A 17,568-nucleotide genomic window follows, 5' to 3' on the forward strand; every position below is an offset into this window, starting at 1 on the left:
CTGAGACCTGATGTGGCACTACCAATTTAAAAGGGGTGTTGGCTGTAAACCAGGGGTGTGACTCCTGCAACCCTGCAAATGTTGCTGAGCTGCATACTCCCATCATCCAGGGCCATTGGCCATGCTGGCTGGGGCTGATGGGAATTGGGGGTGGGTCACAGCCTCCCCACCCCGGTGTAAACAAAGGCATGATTTCAAATCGGGGTGGGGGGGCCTTCTTAAATTAGAAGGTTGAGTTCTGGCCTTCTGCCTCATCTATAAGATTCTAGTTTCTTGTTTATTGAACACTCTGCAGAATACGATTGTGTGTGTCTCTGGATTCTTTCAAAATGCTCCCGATTCTCCTTCGTTGACCTTCACACCTTCAGTCTATAAACACTTAAATCCCACCCCTCGAAGCTAATCCGATTTGTAGAGGCAGAACCTAAGCATTGCTTTGCTTCTTTTCCCGTCTTCAGACAAAAGGACCTATATCATGGAACATTGTTCTGGATTCATCTCGTCCTGAGCCTTCGGCAGCGGCAGGTATTCCATGGAGAACTGTCCTACTCCCCCTCCCCCACCGGATCTGGGGAAAGAGGCAATCGGCCCAAACTCCCAGCAGAAACAGCCCCCTTTTCAAGTCGATCCGGCTGCAATCCTATGCACATTTATTTGGGAACAAGCCCCCACTAAACACTGTGGGACTTTCTTCTGAGTAAACTGACAGCAGGGCTGAACTGCATGTCAGCAATCCCATTTTATACCTTAACCCAGCCTTTCCCAACCAGTGTGCCTCCAGATGTTGTTGGACCACAATTCCCATCTTTCCCGGCCATTGGCAATGCTGGCTGAGGCTGATGGGGGTTGTGGTCCAACAACATCTGGAGGCACACTGGTTGGGAAAGGCTGCCTTAACCCCATTGAGTGTTCGGAGTGGGCTTAACCCCTCCTCACTCTGCTCAGGATCGCGGGCTTGATTGAAGTGTATCAGTCAGGAGGAGTGCCACTGAGTTCAACCGGAGCAGCAAACTCGTTTCAGGTTGCAGCCAAGTCGGCGTATGGGACAGAGGAAGCGCGGGCTGACGGGGCGCGCGGGCGAGCTGGTAGCGCCCCCGTAGTGCACTCAAAGAATCCCGCTGCTGCGGCGATTCGAGGATCATTGCACATCTCAGCTGTGCCACTGGGAAGTGACTCGATTTACGCTGAGCGAGGAGGGGACATTCCAGCAAGAAGTGTATTTCCCACCCCTGAAATATCTGCCAGGCTGCCCCAAGCGACCTCTGCGAACACATTAAGAAAACGTCGAGTTTCTCCCAACAGCCGGCTAAAAAAGTATCCTGGCGGGCTAGCGCTTCGCCGGCAGCAGCAGCAGCAGCAATCACCTCTTTCCTTCTCCTCCTCCGGGCCAGCGTTACTGATCCTAATTCGGAAAGTTGAGAGAGAGAGAGAGAGAGAGAGAGAGAGAGGACCGCGCTAAATGCCCCTGGGAAGCACGGCTGTGTGCGTGCGCGGGTGGGGGGAGCAGCAAGGGGGCGGCGTTCCCTTTCAAAGCCGCCCGCCCCGTCGTGCCTCCTCGCAGTAGCAGCGGCGGCCCTAGTCTTCTGGGCTCTCCCGGCTCTCGCACAGGCCGCCTTGCGATTGGCGAGAAAGCCTCAAGCCCCCGCGGTCGTGACATCAGCAGGAGCGGAGCAACAAAAAGCCGAGAGGGGAGGACGCCCAGCGAGAGCGCCTCAGCCAGCCAGTTTGCAACAGCGGCGGCTCGGAGCGCAGACGCCAAAGCCAAAGCCGCTCACAGCCCGACCGGCAGACGAGCTGGGTCGTGCGTGCGGAGCAGAAGGGGCTGGCGCAGGGCAGAGCTGCTCGCTCGCCACTACTGCTGCTTTTTTCAACCGGGCGCAAAAGTGCGTGACCCAGAGCAGGAAAAGTGGACAGTTTGGGGGCTGCTGCTGCGGCTGGGCGAGATCTAACCCGGAATCCAACTTTTTGGTGCTCCTGATGCCAAGGCCCCTTTTTTAGAAAGAGGAGGAGGAGGAAAAGGGATCGCCTTTCTGTTTACCTCCGCGCCCCTGGGGGACGCTTCCCACCCCATCCCCGCGGCTTCTTTTCCTTTCCGCTCCCGAGCATGAGTGCGAGGCGGACCGGGCCCCGGAGAAAGACGCCGGCGGCGCGTCCCCTTCCCCCGAACTCCACCCCGAGGGAGCGCCCTTTCAGCCGGGAGTGATGCGGCAGGCGGGCCGGGCCAGCGGGCCAGAGAGCAGCTGCAGACCCACCAGCGGCGCGTCCTCCTCCTCCTCGCCGCTCCCCGCTCCTCCTGGCTGCGGCCAGGTTAGCCCTCGGGCGCGACCCGCCGGGATGTGCCTTGTCTCGGCCAACAAGCGATCTGGGGCGGCGGCGGCGAAACTCGACTAGAGCGAGGCGAGGCTCGCAGGCGCTTGGACTGTCCCACGACTGGGCACGGCTTTCTCCCCGGCTGCCCTGCCAGAAACTTCCGAGGACGGGCGGGCTTTGAACCGAGCTCCTCGACGCTCGTGGACATCGCTTCTCCCCCCGCCCCGGTCGCCGATCCTCCTGCGCCACTGCGGGACTGGACGCCCGGGCCCATCCCGCCACCGGAGCAGGGAGGTGGGGGGAAAGAAAGGCGACGAAGACAGAGGGAGGACGGATCGCACGGCCCCGCTTGACCCCCTCCTTGACCAGCCAGGCTACTTCATGTGGAGGTTGGCTCAATGGACGTGCCCGAGTGTGCTGCTGCTGCAGCTTCTTAAGCGATCGGCGGGATCCTAAAAGGTAGCGGGAGGGGACGAGGCCGGGGGGGGGTCGCGTTATGTCGAACTCGGCCGATGCCAACACGTGCCTGGATGAAAGCTTCCTGGGGGACTCCCTACCCATCCTTCTTCCCCCCTCCCCCGCAGACTGTTGATCATCGGTACCTCTCCCCCCCCCCCTGAAAAAATCAGTGACGTTTCTTCCCTTCCATGAACTTCCTAAGAACTATTACTAATCATTATGATGCTAATCCTGTTGAAAGAGCTGTCTTTTCTTTCTGGTGGCCAGAGATCTCCCTCTTCTCACCCAACTGTACAGCTCCTTGCACACTTCTTGGCAAGATGCAGGAGTCAAGGAGTCCCCCCCCCTTTTGCTCTCACCCCAAGACTCTTGAGCTGCCCCTAAAATGCTTTGCTGCTTCAAGTGAGCTGCCACCTTGTGCCTCCCAGAGGCCTTGCAATGTCCCAAAGAGGCTGCCCCAGATCGTGGGTGGGCTGTGCACCATCCAAGCTGTGCACCAGCATCCTCTAAGATACTGCAAGAGCTCCTGACTTGGGCATACTTCTGGCAAGGAAGCAGCCAATGGGCAAAGATTGGGTCTCTATGCAAGTGCAGTTCTGCTCAACTAAAGCGGCAGGTCCTCCCTCCCTCCCCATGAACATGAAAATACTGGAGTAGAACAGCTCATATGAATAAAGATCTTACTCAGAGCCAGTGTGGTGTGGTGGTTAGAGTGTTGGACTACAACCTGGGAGACCAGGGTTCGAATCCCCACACAGCCATGAAGCTCACTGGGTGACCTTGGGCCAGTCACTGCCTCTCAGCCTCAGAGGAAGGCAACGGTAAACCCCCTCTGAATGCCGCTTACCATGAAAACCCTGCCCGTAGGGTCGCCATAAGTCAGAATCGACTTGAAGGCAGTCCATTTCACCCCCACAAAATATATATTGCAGGCCAACAGTGCTTGCAATCTTTTGCTCATGCACCTCCCCAAGACCTGCTTTTTCTGCTGGATCAAAACAAACCCCAATGATTGAATGCAGAGCAAGAGGGTGGGGAGAGAGAGGCAGGCAGGGAAGAGATGAAACAAGGCTTACAGTAAGAGTCAGTTACTGGATGTGAAGGGTAAAAGTAAGGAGTGGGCAGACTTTGCTATCTGCAGAGCACAAGCAGTTCCAGGTCACGATCCAGCACACAGTCAGGTGTGCTTGATTTTGAATGGGCTTCTGCATGCCTATTTCTGTGTTGGCTTGTCACTCCATTCTATAATCCTCTGTTTTAATCAGCAGTCACTTGGTTAGACCCGTCTCCTGGTTTTCACTTGTGTGGTTGCCTACTCCTGAACCCTTGGGGAATCAGTGGGTTGCACAACTTGAAAGCCGCTTGTCTTACAGGCCAAATAGGCTGGAAACTCCTTGTGATAAATGTTTCACTATAGTCGAAAATGTGCATGCCCTGCCCCCGCCCCCTAGCAGTGCTCCTTCCTAAGGAGCCGCCACACATAATTATGCCTTCCTTCATAGGCTATGTGTCAGCCTTGTTTTCTCCTTCTGCCAAGGCAATGCAGCCTTTTCTTACAGCAGGCTAGAAGCAGCTCAAAGGATGCAGACCCATGATGCTCCCCACCCCTCCTGCACTGCCTCCTCTACCAGTGTTTGTGTTGCCTAGGTCCCAGCGTGGACCTATACTTGGGGGTTCTTTTTGCCTTAAGAATTATAACAGTTCTGTTTGTTTTCTGGAGTGAGCAGCTGTCCTTGAATGGCCCAGGAGCTGCAGTGTGGGCTTGTGAATATAATTATGGCAATTCATGCAACTGTGGATTCTTCCACCCCACCCACCCACCCTCCAGTATTATGGAGCAATGTGTCAGGGTCTTGCTGCAAGGGGATGCAGAAGGCACCTCCGTGATATCCCACCCGTTCTTCAAGGAGTTCTGAGTGGCATTTTAGGCAAGCCACCCAAAGCTGGCTTAGGGATGGCATGGTGGGTGCAAGGTCTATCTTGTGTTTGCCTCCTTCTGAGTTGTCTTTTTCATGGGATGATTGCTTTGCCAGCAATCAGAATTGACCATGTCATGTTGACGATAGGGGGAAAGAGCAGGTTGTTTGTTACCTTTATTGTCTTATGTCACTTCCTTAGAAGAATAATGACTTCTATGCATCAGTATATCCTGGACATACTACTAAGAGGATCCATCAGTGAAAGTTTGTGTTTCCTTGGGCCTTATCTGTGTTTTCAGCTGCAGAATTGGACATTGCCTTCTCTATAGCTACTTATTACCCATTGCCTGTAATACCAGTTTCTACCAACCTGAATCTGCCTGGGCAGCTTCCATAATGTGCTAGCAGATTGCTACCCATCCCAGGATCTGCAGACATAGGAGACAGAGAAACAGTGTCCCGACTCAGTTCATGTCTGTACCAAAGCTCCCACTGGGGTCATGATTCTCTATCATTATCTTGACTTCTAGGGAGATGAAGAAGGCCCCAGTCAGACCACAAGAGCTGGGGAGGTCTTGTGGTAAATCATCTGCTTTACATGCAGAAGGACCCAAATTCAATCCCTGGCATCTCTGAAATCCTGGAGAATTTCTGCTAGTCAGTGTAGACAATACTGAGCTATGGGGACCCATTGGTCTGACTCATTGTGAGACATGGAATGAAGCAGCTATGGTACTTCCTGTGAGTGTTGATGTTACTCTTTGTTTGTGGGGTTTACTTGACGGCATTTCCTCACCCCGCTATCATTCAGTGCTTAACTCGCCCTTCTAACTCTGCCCCTGTGTGTACAGGTTGATGACCATGGTTGCCAGGACCTGCTCTCTACTAGCACTGCTGCTCTATCACATATTGCTGGGTGGCTCGGCCAGCCTCATCCCGGAGGTGGGCGACAGGCGAAGGTTCAGTGGAGACTTGCGCCAGGTGACTCCACTGCAGCTCCCCGAAGGGATCCTGCGTGAATTTGAACTGCGCCTGCTCAATATGTTTGGGCTTCAGCGGCGGCCCACACCAGGCAAGAACGCCATTATCCCCCCCTATATGTTGGAGCTCTACCATCTGCATACCAGTCAGAAGCCAACAACCATGGACTATAACCTGGAGAGAGCTACCAGCAGGGCCAATACTGTCAGGAGCTTTCACCATGAAGGTAAGATGTTTTAGCTCCTGCTCTCAAAACTAAAACTGACCAGAGCTGAACGTTTGCAACCTGCAAATCTGAATGCCAAGATGTTTGGTGGTTGGATATTTGTGAACTTTGGGAAAGGCCATAGCTCAGGGGGAAGGGCTGTAGCTCAGTGGCAGAGCATCTGCTTGGCATGCAGAAGGTCCCGGGATCCACCCCCTGCATCTCCAGATAGGCTTAGGAAAGACTGCTGCTGAACTTGCCAGTCAGTGCCAACCGCACTGAACCAGATGGACCAATAGTCTGACTTGGACTCTATATAATGCAGCTACCTATATTCTTCGTAATTCACTCATTAGATATGCATAATGTATCACTTGCTATTTAAATATTGATGATGCATCACTTGCTCTTGAAATACTTGCTATTTGAATTCCTCGTTATGCAGTTTATATGTCCCTCCTGGTTGGTTGACTGATACCTATGCACCACTGCAGTTGTAATTGTGCCTGTTCTAACAAATCCAAGTTTATCTCTCAGATTTGGTTAATTGAAAAGCACCATTTGAATGTAAGGCCTTCATTTGTCCTAGCAAGGAAGGAAGAGATTGCTACAGCGTGCAAATGGCCGAAGTGTAATTGCTCTCCTTCATGTTGTTTCTACTCAAACTGTTCTCGGCTTCCTGATAGTTCGGTACAGGCTTGTCTCAACATTGTAAAAATGAATCAGGATTCTAAAACTCATACTGGAATCTTGCCCACATTGACTTGAAAATAAGTAGCCTTCTTTCACATTACAAGATTACATTTGGAAATGCTATTTTAATTGACCGCCAGGGTGGGGTGAGGGCAAGCAGAACGTTTGCAAACATGAAGCCCCCCAGTATATTTCAAATAGCACAGGTTGTGTATGTGAAGGCTCTGTCATCCCAGTTTCAGTACATGTAAGTTAGCCCTTAGATCCTAAAATGAATGGAAACAGTTGTTCCTGCAGGGCTGTAAAACCTCCTGGGCTGAATCAAGTCATTGCTGGAGCAGACCCATTGAAATCAATGAGACTTCAGTTACTCATCCTATTGATTTCAGTGGGCCAGCTCTGAAGTATGATCAAGGCTGGATTCAACTCCCATTTTTGTAATTTAAGTTTTCCAACTTCTTTTTTTTTTAATGTAATATTTGAAGGTTGGTTATGTTGTGCATCTCCTCACCTTCATGATAAGTATCATTGCAAATTAAAAAGCACAGTAATAGTTTTAAAATGCGTCAATTAAAAAAGTTAAATTTAGTTTTCAAGAATTAACACATTTCTGAAATGTGAGCCTGTTGCTGCCGTTGTGATGGCGGTAGGATTTTCTCTCCCAGATAATCAGTCTTCATCTGCATGTGCTTGCGTTAGTATTGTGGGTGGTCACTCTGCCCAGAGGTGATGAATGTACAGATTGTAGGAAACAACCTGGAGCAAAAATGGGGAGGAGTACAAGGAATGTCACATTTTTCTCTAAATAGCTAGTAATCGTAATTGCTGCTAAGGTTATATTTCATCAAGAGTGGCAAAGAATATTTCTAATTCAGCTGAAGTATTTGTTCTGCGCCTTGTATTCATTCATTTTTTAAAAAATGGTCTTGGTTACTAGTCCAGAGCAAGAAAAGGCTGTTTTTGTTTAATCTATAGATTCTCTCCAAATTATTAGTTCTTAGCAATAACTTGAGTTTTTGAAGACTAAAGAGCAAAAATAAAATAAAAAGGGGGGCTAATTTACAGTTGGCTTTTAGGGTTATTTAGAAGGTTTTCTAATCCCTATCTAATCCCCGTGAGAGATCAATTTAACAATCAACTGTATTGTCCACCATGACTTTGTCTTCTGTTTAAATCTAGTTTTAGTGTAGTGAGCCCTTCAGAAAGTTCAGAAAGCCGATAAGTTTTGGAGCAGCTGTCCACTGGATTTCATGGGCACCAGGGGTTTTAGGTCAAATCAGATTAAAAGCCACAAGCAAATATGTATTTAACAGAGACAGAATTGTGAGTAAACACAGTGCAGTCTTCAGAGACTCTGTTGCCACTTATTTGTGTATTTTTGAACTAGGCCACTTTCCTAAATTAAAGGCATCTTGACTGAAATTTTATGCAAAGCGTTCCTATCAAAGCTCCTTAAAACTTGAACAAACTTGTCTACAGCACTACTGTGCAAAGTGCTTGATCTTTACTTTGCATTTGCAAATGTTTGTTTTGCTGCCTGCCATCTCTGGTTAATGCACATCCAAAAGTTTCACCATGATTGTAGCAACCTTCTTCTCTTCTCCATTTGTGAACCCAAGCACAATTTTTATAGTTTGGCAAGTCACGTTGAAATAGCTGGTCTTTTCAAATAATAGGCTTGGAATCTGATTAATAATGTCTGTGAAAGGTTAGCTGCTTGTAATCCACAGGATCCTTGCTCTGTTTACATCCCATCCACAGCTACTTTACAGCGTTCAGAGGGCAAGCATTTATTGTCTTCTGAAAAAAGACTATAAACATGCTGCTGTCCAGTTTTCACTAGTGACATAGATTTATTCTAAAACTGGAGAGAGAGAAAACCACACTGTATGGGTTTTAGAGAGAACATAATGCTGGGCTGGCAAAGAAAAATACATACGTATGTTAGGTTTAATTAAGTTTGTGTACAAGGGGTGTGGCCTAAGTAGTGATTATGCTAACTAATAGCAAGTCTTAATGAAGCAAGAGATTAATGGTGTAATTTAACCTTGTACTGTGGCTTGTGCTGCTTTTGTGTGTATAAATATAAAACTAATGAATGGGAGAGCATGCAGCAAATAGTTCACTTGTGCCAAAGTGCATCTTAACACAAAACTCCATACTTGGTGGACGGAGAGGGTGGGCTGGTAGGTATTTTAGTCAGCTCAATTACTACAACTCAGAGCAATCCTTATTCCAACAAAATTACCCTTAGGCTGTAACTCTATACCCACTTACTTGGGAGTAAGTTCCACTGAGATTGAGAAGCAGTGACTTGTCCATCGATATAGATCTAGTGATCTGTATGGCTCAGGTGAGGATTTGAACACAGGTCCCCCAGGTCTCAGTCCAGCCATATATTGTTTGTTGTTTAATATGGAAACTTTTACCCTGCTCGTGAAACAAATTTCCAGAGCAGTTTACCCCTGACACCCCCTGGGAGAAACACAATAAAAACAAACACACATAATACAAGCAGCATATCCATAAAGAGAGCAGCCTTAAAACAGCAGCAGATATAACCGGTTAGATTTAAGAGGCCAGAAAAATGAAAAGGGTGTTGTGAAATAACAGTCACTAGTAGCCCAGTGAGTCTTCCTGGGCTGCCACTATCGAAAGGCCCTTTTTCAGGTTGCTGCCTTCTGCACCTGAGATGACAGGGGAGCCCAAATAGGCACGTATGAAACAGGGGGACCTGTATCCACTGGCTGTCTGGTGTGGTCTTGAAATGTGACGAACAGTGTGGACGAACTGGTTCAAAGCAAATGCGGTTGCAGTTGAGGGCTGCAGCATCTGGAGGACAAGACTGTTCTTCCCTTTCGTTGTTTTACCACAGTGTGATATGGAGAAGCTTGTTTAACTTTTCTCTGACAGAATCATTACTTTAAGTTTTTGTTAAAGGAGAGACTGCTGGGCAATAATCCCCCTTAGGGGGTTTATTTGTATGTGGACATGCGAGAGTGTGGTGTGGCCACGCCCACTGCTGACATGCGGCCCCCAGAGGTTGGCCAATAGTGAATGTGGCCTGCAGACCAAAAAATATGAACAAAGGAAAGGTTGACGTTACCTCTTGGGACAGGGAATTCCACAACCATAGAGCCACCAGGGAAAAGGCTCTGTGCCTTGCGTCTGCCAGTCTAGCCTCTTTCCTCAGTGGGCATACAAGTAGGACTTCTGTCACTGATCTGAAATCTCTGACGGACTTCTATGAGCACAGGCAATCCTTCTGTCCTTATGCCAAACTTACCTTTGGTTGGGTTTGGGGTATTTTTGGGTGGGGGATTGTTTTGCTAAGCATTTGTTTTGTTTTGAACATTTCAGTTTAAGGCCGCTTAGAGAAGCATCCAATTAAAGCACCACCAATGTAGATAGGGCAGGAATTAAAAGCAAATTGAATGTGAAGTAAACACAGCCTGGCTGTGGCTTGTTATTCTTGTGAACCCTCCCTAGCCATTGGGTGAGCTGCTGTTTTGGTGTCTCAAAGCATGGCGAGGGCAGGGCAGAAATGGGAAAGCCGAGCAGAGGATTGGGAGGAGGAGGAGGCTGCAAGAAGGCAGCGGGTGGCTGGCTCTGAAAGACAGCCGGGGATAGCCATACTAATGGGTCAGGCGGCTACGGATGTGAGGACAGAAAGAGGCTAGGAAAGAGAAGTGCAGGATAAAACACGGCAGCATTTGTCCACTAAGAAAAGGGAAGCAGGAGGCTTCCATAAGGGCAGGGTGAGGAAACAGGGTGCTGGGTTTACAGGAAAGACGGGGGGGTAGAGGCAGGTGGAACTCCCAGGAAAAGAGGGTAGACTCAAAAGGATGGGAAAATGTTGGAATGTCATCGGTTTTCTCATAAATGATTCTACTGGAGAGGTGGAGGACCTCTGGCCCTTCAGATGTTGCAGGACAGCAACTGCCATCGTCCCTGATTATTGGCCATGCTGGCTGGGGTGCCTGGGAGTTGGAGTCCAACAACATCTGGAGGGCCACAGGTCCCCCCTCCCCATTCTGTTGGCCGGCATCTGTAGAGATGCTTACAGGGGAGCAGTCCAATCCCAAGAAACCTTGCTGCCTGAAACGGAGCTCAAGTCCCTCCTACCCCCACTAGGGCCAACGCTTTGAAGAAGTCTTACTGTACTCTTGATGCACCACTTCCTGCCCTGTTGTACCCCCCACCCCTCATGGTGCCTTCTGAAGTGGGTGGCTGCACCCTGCTGCATAGCAGGGCCACCCCTGCAGTCAGAGTCTCTCAACGTGCCAGGCATACATGTGGCCTTGCTTCAAATGGGTGTAGAGCAGCGAGGCGATCCAAATTTAAAATACACCAGTTACAGAAAGCCTTCATAGTGCAAGTTGACTATTATACACTTTAAATGCAAGCTCCTCTTGAACTTTACCTTAGGCAACCATAGAGAAAAGAGACTCTGAAGTCATGGATCCTTCAGATGCTGAGGAATAAGGAGATGCCTTTGAATTATGGTTGCCTTTCCAAAGGTGCAATAGTTGGGCTGTAATCCAAAACTCGATCCCTTGGAAGCAAGTTCCATTTAAAATCAGTGAGACTTCCAAGTAAATGAAATGCTAATGGAGGAATGTGGTCTTGAAAATAATTCACTATATGCCTAGACTTGGCCACAGTTGTTACAGTTATGCCTCTGCTATTAAAAGTAATATGAGGTGGTGTTGTCATTGTGTAGTTCACTGAGTGGCCTGGACTCGTCAGTCATCCTTAACCTAATATTAGAGGGTTTGTGAAGATAAGGATACTGTATCACATCATGAATCTCTGGAATAAGACAGGAGAAGGGGGTGGGGGAAATCTTCCCTCTGCTTTTTCCTAGATCTCTTGAACTTGTCCATTATTTTGTTTCTGAGCCGAAAGTGGGGTTGAGGATGGACTCTAGCTCCCATCAGCCCCAGCCAACAGGAACTATGGTCAGGGATGATGGAGGCAGTAGGCTAGCAACACCTACCTGGAGGGCATCAGGTTTCCCACCCCTGGCCTAAAGAGTTTAGTTAAATTCGGCAACAATGGTTCATCCTATTAATACAGTACAACATGGTTGGTGCTATGTAAAATCATAGTCACATATTTCTCCAAAATGTCATTGTCCAAAAAGTGAAGCTCACACCTCTAAAATATGAGAGTGTTTTATAACCACAATCTTCTACATGGGATCCACGTCTGTTGTTGTTATCCATGCCATCCATATTTAAAAAGAACCAAAAGGAAATGGTGTTTGTGCCCTCGGCCACTTTAGTTTCCCAGCTCACCAGATGAAGACCAATACACTAGATATCTCTTCAAATTTCAGCCGTGAATCTAGTGGGTAGCCTTAGGCAACCATCATTTCTCTGCCCCCACATGTAATATGAAATAATGTAGGTGGATGAGCTTTGAACATTCAAAAGTTATAAAGTAATAAGTAGTAGGAAATTTTCTAGACATGAGCAGAAAGCAAAATTCATAAATCATCCTGAAGGTCATCAGTCTCCCCTGTATTTTGCAGTTTACTGTTCATAATAGCAGTACAGTGGACAGGCAGCATGGATGATGAATTTGCCAAACATGGGATGTAGCTATGAATTGAGTTCAGTACATCTTTAGGATTGAGTTGCTCAGTCATGCAGTGCCACCCATGGGCTTCTTCCAAATGAGCAACTAGAGCAGCCTTTCCCAACGAGTGTGCCTCCAGATGTTGTTGGACCACAATTCCCATCTTTCCTGACCATTGGCAATGCTAGCTGAGGCTGATGGGAGTTGTGGTCCAACAACATCTGGAGGCACACTGGTTGGGAAAGGCTGAACTAGACCAACCTGATGCCCTCCAGATGTTTTGTACTAGAGCTCTCATTAACCCTCAACCAGCACAGCTGGGAGTTATAGTCCAAAACATCTGGAGCATACCAGATTGGCAAAGGCTGAACAAGTTCTTTTCATTTAGGGCCTCCTTGAGTGAAATGACTGGGTGTGCTTTGCAAAGTGGTCTGTAATTATGAAACAGGATTTTGGACAGTAAGTTTTGTAAATTATGAAACTTGTGGCATAATGCTTTGGAACAGATTTGGAGAGACTGACATGAAAACTGAAGTAAGGTTTTGTTGTTTTTTTAAGGAAATCTTAAGCAATGCAATCCATTTCCTTGATCCTCAGTCACTTTTTAATTACTCTCACTGGGCTCCTGCTAACCACAGTGTTAAAAAATGTTCTTTAATGCCCTTGAATTCCAAAGCAATGCCTCACATTTCTTCCCCATTATTACGACCACCTGGAATTCACAGGGTACTCCTATGAGATCTAGAATGCGTGGCGGTGAATGAAGCATTATAACATCTTGTTTCATGGGCTTACTTAAACAAACAGAAAGACAAGAGTGACCTTTTTTTTAAAAAAGTCTTCAGATCTCTAATGTAAACATGTGTTAGCTTATGCTAATATTATTAATGTTACCCTTCTAATCGTAGGGTAGTTCAAGTATTTCACTGCATTATCTGAGTTACTATTGCGCTTTTTCTTTTCTCCCTCCTTCCCAAAACAGAAACACTGGAAGAACTTCCAGAAAGAAGTGGAAAAACGTCCCGGCGTTTCTTCTTTAACTTAAATTCTGTCCCTGCGGGAGAGTTTATCACTTCAGCTGAGCTTCATATTTTTCGGGAGCACATTCAAGCCGCCTTTGAAAGCAATGGCAGCTCTTATCACCGTATTAATATTTATGAAATTGTAAAGCCAGAACAAGAGGCTTCCACGGACCCCATCACAAGACTCTTGGACACCCGCTTGGTGCATCACAATGCCAGCAAGTGGGAGACCTTTGACGTAACACCAGCTATAATGCAGTGGATTGCACATGGACAACCCAATCACGGTTTTGTGGTGGAAGTGGTTCACTTGGACAATGAGAGCAGTGTCTCCAAGAGACACGTCAGGATCAGCAGGTCTTTGCATCAAGACGATGCCAGCTGGTCTCGGATCAGGCCATTACTAGTCACCTTTGGGCATGACGGAAAGGGACACCCTCTGCATAAGAGGGAGAAACGTCAGGCAAAACACAAACAACGCAAACGCAAATCCAATTGCAAAAGGCACGATTTATATGTGGACTTCAACGATGTCGGGTGGAATGACTGGATAGTGGCTCCACCGGGTTACAGTGCCTTCTACTGCCATGGAGACTGCCCGTTTCCCTTGGCAGATCACCTGAACTCCACCAACCATGCCATTGTTCAGACTCTTGTCAATTCAGTGAATTCCAAAATCCCCAAAGCTTGCTGCGTGCCGACAGAACTGAGTCCTATCTCCATGCTCTATCTTGATGAGAATGAAAAGGTTGTACTAAAGAACTACCAAGACATGGTTGTGGAGGGCTGTGGTTGTCGCTGATGCAGCAGCAGCAGCGACAAAAACGGACAAATGCAAAAACAAAACTTGACACTTTAATATTTCCCAATGAAGACCTTATTTATGTTATGAAATGGAGAATTAAACTCATCTATTTTGAAAATCTATTTATGTCTACAGAAAAAAGTGAGGAAAATATTTTAATCAGAGAATTATTCCTTTTAAAGATTTTTAAACGTATTTTAGTTGTACATTTTATATGGGTTTAAACCCTCCCCTTCCTCTCAGCACATGAAGTATAAAGGTCAGATTCTTATTTTGTATTTATTTACTATTATAACCACTTTTTAGAAGAATAGCTAATTTGTATTTATAAGTATAATCAAAAAAGGCAAAGAAAAAAATATAGGGTTTGTACATAATTTAAAGCAAATGGTAGCTTTTTCAGTTGTGTGTATTTAAGTAAGTTGAAATGTGTACATGGAAGGGTTACTATGGCAAAGGTGCATAATGCATTTTGCTTTCTGCAGTTCTACTGTTAAGGCCACAAATGCAAGCCCAATGAAAAGTGGCTAATCCGCCCTGCTGACTCAAGATTATATTGTACAATTCTCAGGAATGCTGCAGGGTGGGCTGCCCAGTCCATGAGAAACTGGCATCCTCCTGATGGGGAGCATTTGGATAAGAACCAGACGTTGCCGAGCAAGTAGAAATATAACTGCTGTTCCTCATGAAGGGGTGACATGACCACCAACTGGGTTGATATAGAAAACTTCTCTCTCTTTTGGCCTTGCACCTACAGAAAAGCAAAATGTTTATGTTGTTCCTCCCCTTTTAAGTAGTTCATCCATTGGAATCCTTGTCCTGGCCAAACATTAAATAAAATACCAGATTTCCTCAGTATTTTTAAAAGCTTATTTCTATCACCTTTCCTATGACTTCTTAAGATGTTTCTGCTGCTATAAAATTACACTCGTTTGATGCTGGAATTGTATTATGGAAGACACAATTCCTGTTCACACTACTACCATGGAAGACACCGTCCTTGTTCAAACTCCATGCAATCTCTGTTAACACAGTTTAGAGGGGGAGCGGGTTTTTGTGAAGCAGCAAAGTATGCCAATCCACCCTTTATTTTCTTAGGGACATCAAACACATGCAAAGGAATCTGAGGAGTCACCATAGCGCCATGCCCTAAGTAACTCCTCCCGCACATATTTAAAGCCTCTAGGGAGGTAAAAGTTCACATATGGTGAAACACATCTCCCATCTGTAAGCACAAAACTGGGTTAACTTATGCCAGATGTAATAGAATAGGGCTTCTTAGTTTTCATATGACAGCTTTGAGAAAGGCCACAAGCAGAAGCTGTAGGCAACTACCTTTGCATATATCCTACAGAGCAGCTGTAGCCAATGTGGTGCCCTCCAGCTGTTGTTGGACTCCAGCTCCCATCAGGCCCAGCCAGCATGAGCAAAGGAGAGGGATGATGGAAGCTGGAGTCCAGCAATATCTGGAAGGCACCGTATTGGCATATTTGCGTGCTGTTTATCAAATGAAAAAAATAAGTATCACAATAAAAAAATGAAACAATTAGAAATAATCATAATATCGATATGTAAATAGAAAACAAACCAATCCATGTAACATTGTATGAAACCATACAAATAGCTAACCCAATTTAGTGGCTCAAATCTGATGGCTATATTTCCAAAAAAGCAGTATCCATATCTTTAGGTTCTATATTAATTGACAGCAGCTCTCCAGTATGGAGAGCCAGTGTGGTGTAGTGGTTAAGGTACTGGACTATGACCTGGGAGGCCAGGGTTGTAATCCCCACACAGCCATGAATCTCACTGGGTGACCTTGGGCCAGTCACTGCCTCTCAGCCTCAGAGGAAGGCAATGGTAAACCCCCTGTGAATACCGCTTACCATGAAAACCCTATTCATAGGGTCGCCATGAGTCGGGATCGACTTGAAGGCAGTCCATTTCCATTTTTTCTCCAGTATGACCACGACTCAAGAAGTCTTACAGCCATTTCACACTCTCTTCTTTAGCTTGGTTGTACAAGGCTTTGACAGTGGACTCTAAACAATGTCACATCCAAACCATACATTTAAGCTCATTTAAAGCAGGCAGCTTCCCCCAAGGAATCCTGGAAACTAGTTAACGCTCACAGAGCTGCAATTCCCAGCACCCTTAACAAACTACATTTCCCAGCACTGTTTGGGGGAATCCATGTGCTTTAAATTTGCTTTAAATGTATGGTGGAGATTTGACCTGAGAGCTTTGGGAAACCTCCGTTTCATCCATCCTGGCTCTAATCCGCATCCTCTTTCATGGGATATTGGTGTGTGTTGGCCATGATATGGTTTCTAACAACAAATTCAGAATTATCTTCTTAAAAACATTGGTAGCAAGCATCATACTAATCAAAAGTCTTAAGAGACTTGCAAGATAATGAGAAGCGATGTTTATAAAGGCTAAGGCTCAGAGCTACCAGAACATATTCATCCAGTGTAGTGAATCATTCATTCATGAATATTTTAGGTTAGCTATAAGATGGTGTAAAGTTAAGGTGTATTCTCTGCATTTTTGCACTGCTAATTTAATAAGTACAGATGGTAGTTTTCCCTGCAATTATTTGATCTGAAATGAGCTTGGGAGGTCCTCTGTTAACGTTTTTGGCAAAAGGAAAATGAAGATCTTACACAATGTTTCTAGGCAATCTTTTTCTTTCTTTTTTCAGGTAGTTCATGGTTAGAGGAGAGATGAAATCTTTCCTCTTTTAGTCTCTTCTTGGTAGCAAACATTCCCACCCCAGGAAACGGTATTTCAGTTTTCATAAGCTTTCACACATTTGGGAATTGTTCGCAACTCGTGACGACATTTTTGTTTTCCTGGATTGACCACAGAATAGGTTCTGATTGCTCCTCCATGAGCCAAGCTACCTCACCACTGCAAAGTGTCTTTTAGAGATGTCTGTGATGGGAAGCTAGAATTGACATCTGGGCCTTGCTTCTTCTAGGCAGTTGCTCAGCTAGACACTATCTCCATCCTCAATTTGCACATGCACAAAAAGCCCATAATGTGGTTAACTGAATCGAGGGACAGACTGCCTAGAATTCTGTAGTGCTATGCAGACTAAATTCACAACTAAAATAGGATGGAACTGCGGGAGTTGGGACTGTAGGTTTCTGGGCGGTCTATTAAGCAGGGGAGTAGAAGCACATGGATCACCCTATCAATTTTCATGGTGAGCTTTTGATTCTATTTTAAGGGAGTTCAGGTGGGTGCCACCACTAAAAGAAAAGAGGTTAAATGCTAAGATGTATCACCCTCTAGTCACCAGAAATCAACCCGGCCTGTAATACTTCTGGAAGATGTGTGAATTCCACAAAGGTTGTGTGCAAGTATAAGATAAATGGATTTTTTAAATAAAATAAAATATACTATTGTGCCTAATGTCCTAGTCCCATTATTATATCGAAAACATCATGCTGCCAGAGCAAAAGCATCGGCAGGTTTTTTACACTCCTCCCCTCTCTCATCAATTCATTTTGTAGTCTGATGTTGCACGTGCGCATGAATCAGGACCCAGTATGAAGCACAGTATGCAGAGTCGACACAGAACTG

The 17,568-nt window shown here is 46.3% G+C and overlaps 1 protein-coding gene across 4 annotated transcripts; it reads left to right on the forward strand.

Moving 5' to 3' along the window:
* The first annotated feature begins 1,546 nt into the window (after window positions 1-1,546).
* Window positions 1,547-17,353, forward strand: BMP2 (bone morphogenetic protein 2). Of its 4 annotated transcripts, XR_009762114.1 has the most exons (4): window positions 5,393-5,429; window positions 5,540-5,895; window positions 13,133-14,118; window positions 16,682-17,353. XR_009762114.1 is itself a non-coding variant. In XM_061622525.1 (3 exons), the coding sequence occupies exons 2-3, from the start codon at window positions 5,544-5,546 to the stop codon at window positions 13,972-13,974; spliced, it is 1,194 nt and encodes a 397-aa protein (XP_061478509.1). In that variant the 5' UTR covers window positions 1,547-2,769; window positions 5,540-5,543; the 3' UTR covers window positions 13,975-17,353. The 4 variants fall into 4 exon arrangements, 3 of the variants coding, with proteins under 3 accessions (XP_061478509.1, XP_061478508.1, XP_061478506.1); XM_061622525.1 differs by lacking the exon at window positions 5,393-5,429 and adding an exon at window positions 1,547-2,769 and having other exon boundaries at window positions 13,133-17,353; XM_061622524.1 differs by lacking the exon at window positions 5,393-5,429 and adding an exon at window positions 1,547-2,699 and having other exon boundaries at window positions 13,133-17,353.
* Window positions 17,354-17,568: the final 215 nt, after the last annotated feature.

The sequence above is a fragment of the Rhineura floridana genome, chromosome 4, assembly GCF_030035675.1.
Source record: "Rhineura floridana isolate rRhiFlo1 chromosome 4, rRhiFlo1.hap2, whole genome shotgun sequence".
NCBI classification, from domain to species: domain Eukaryota; kingdom Metazoa; phylum Chordata; class Lepidosauria; order Squamata; family Rhineuridae; genus Rhineura; species Rhineura floridana.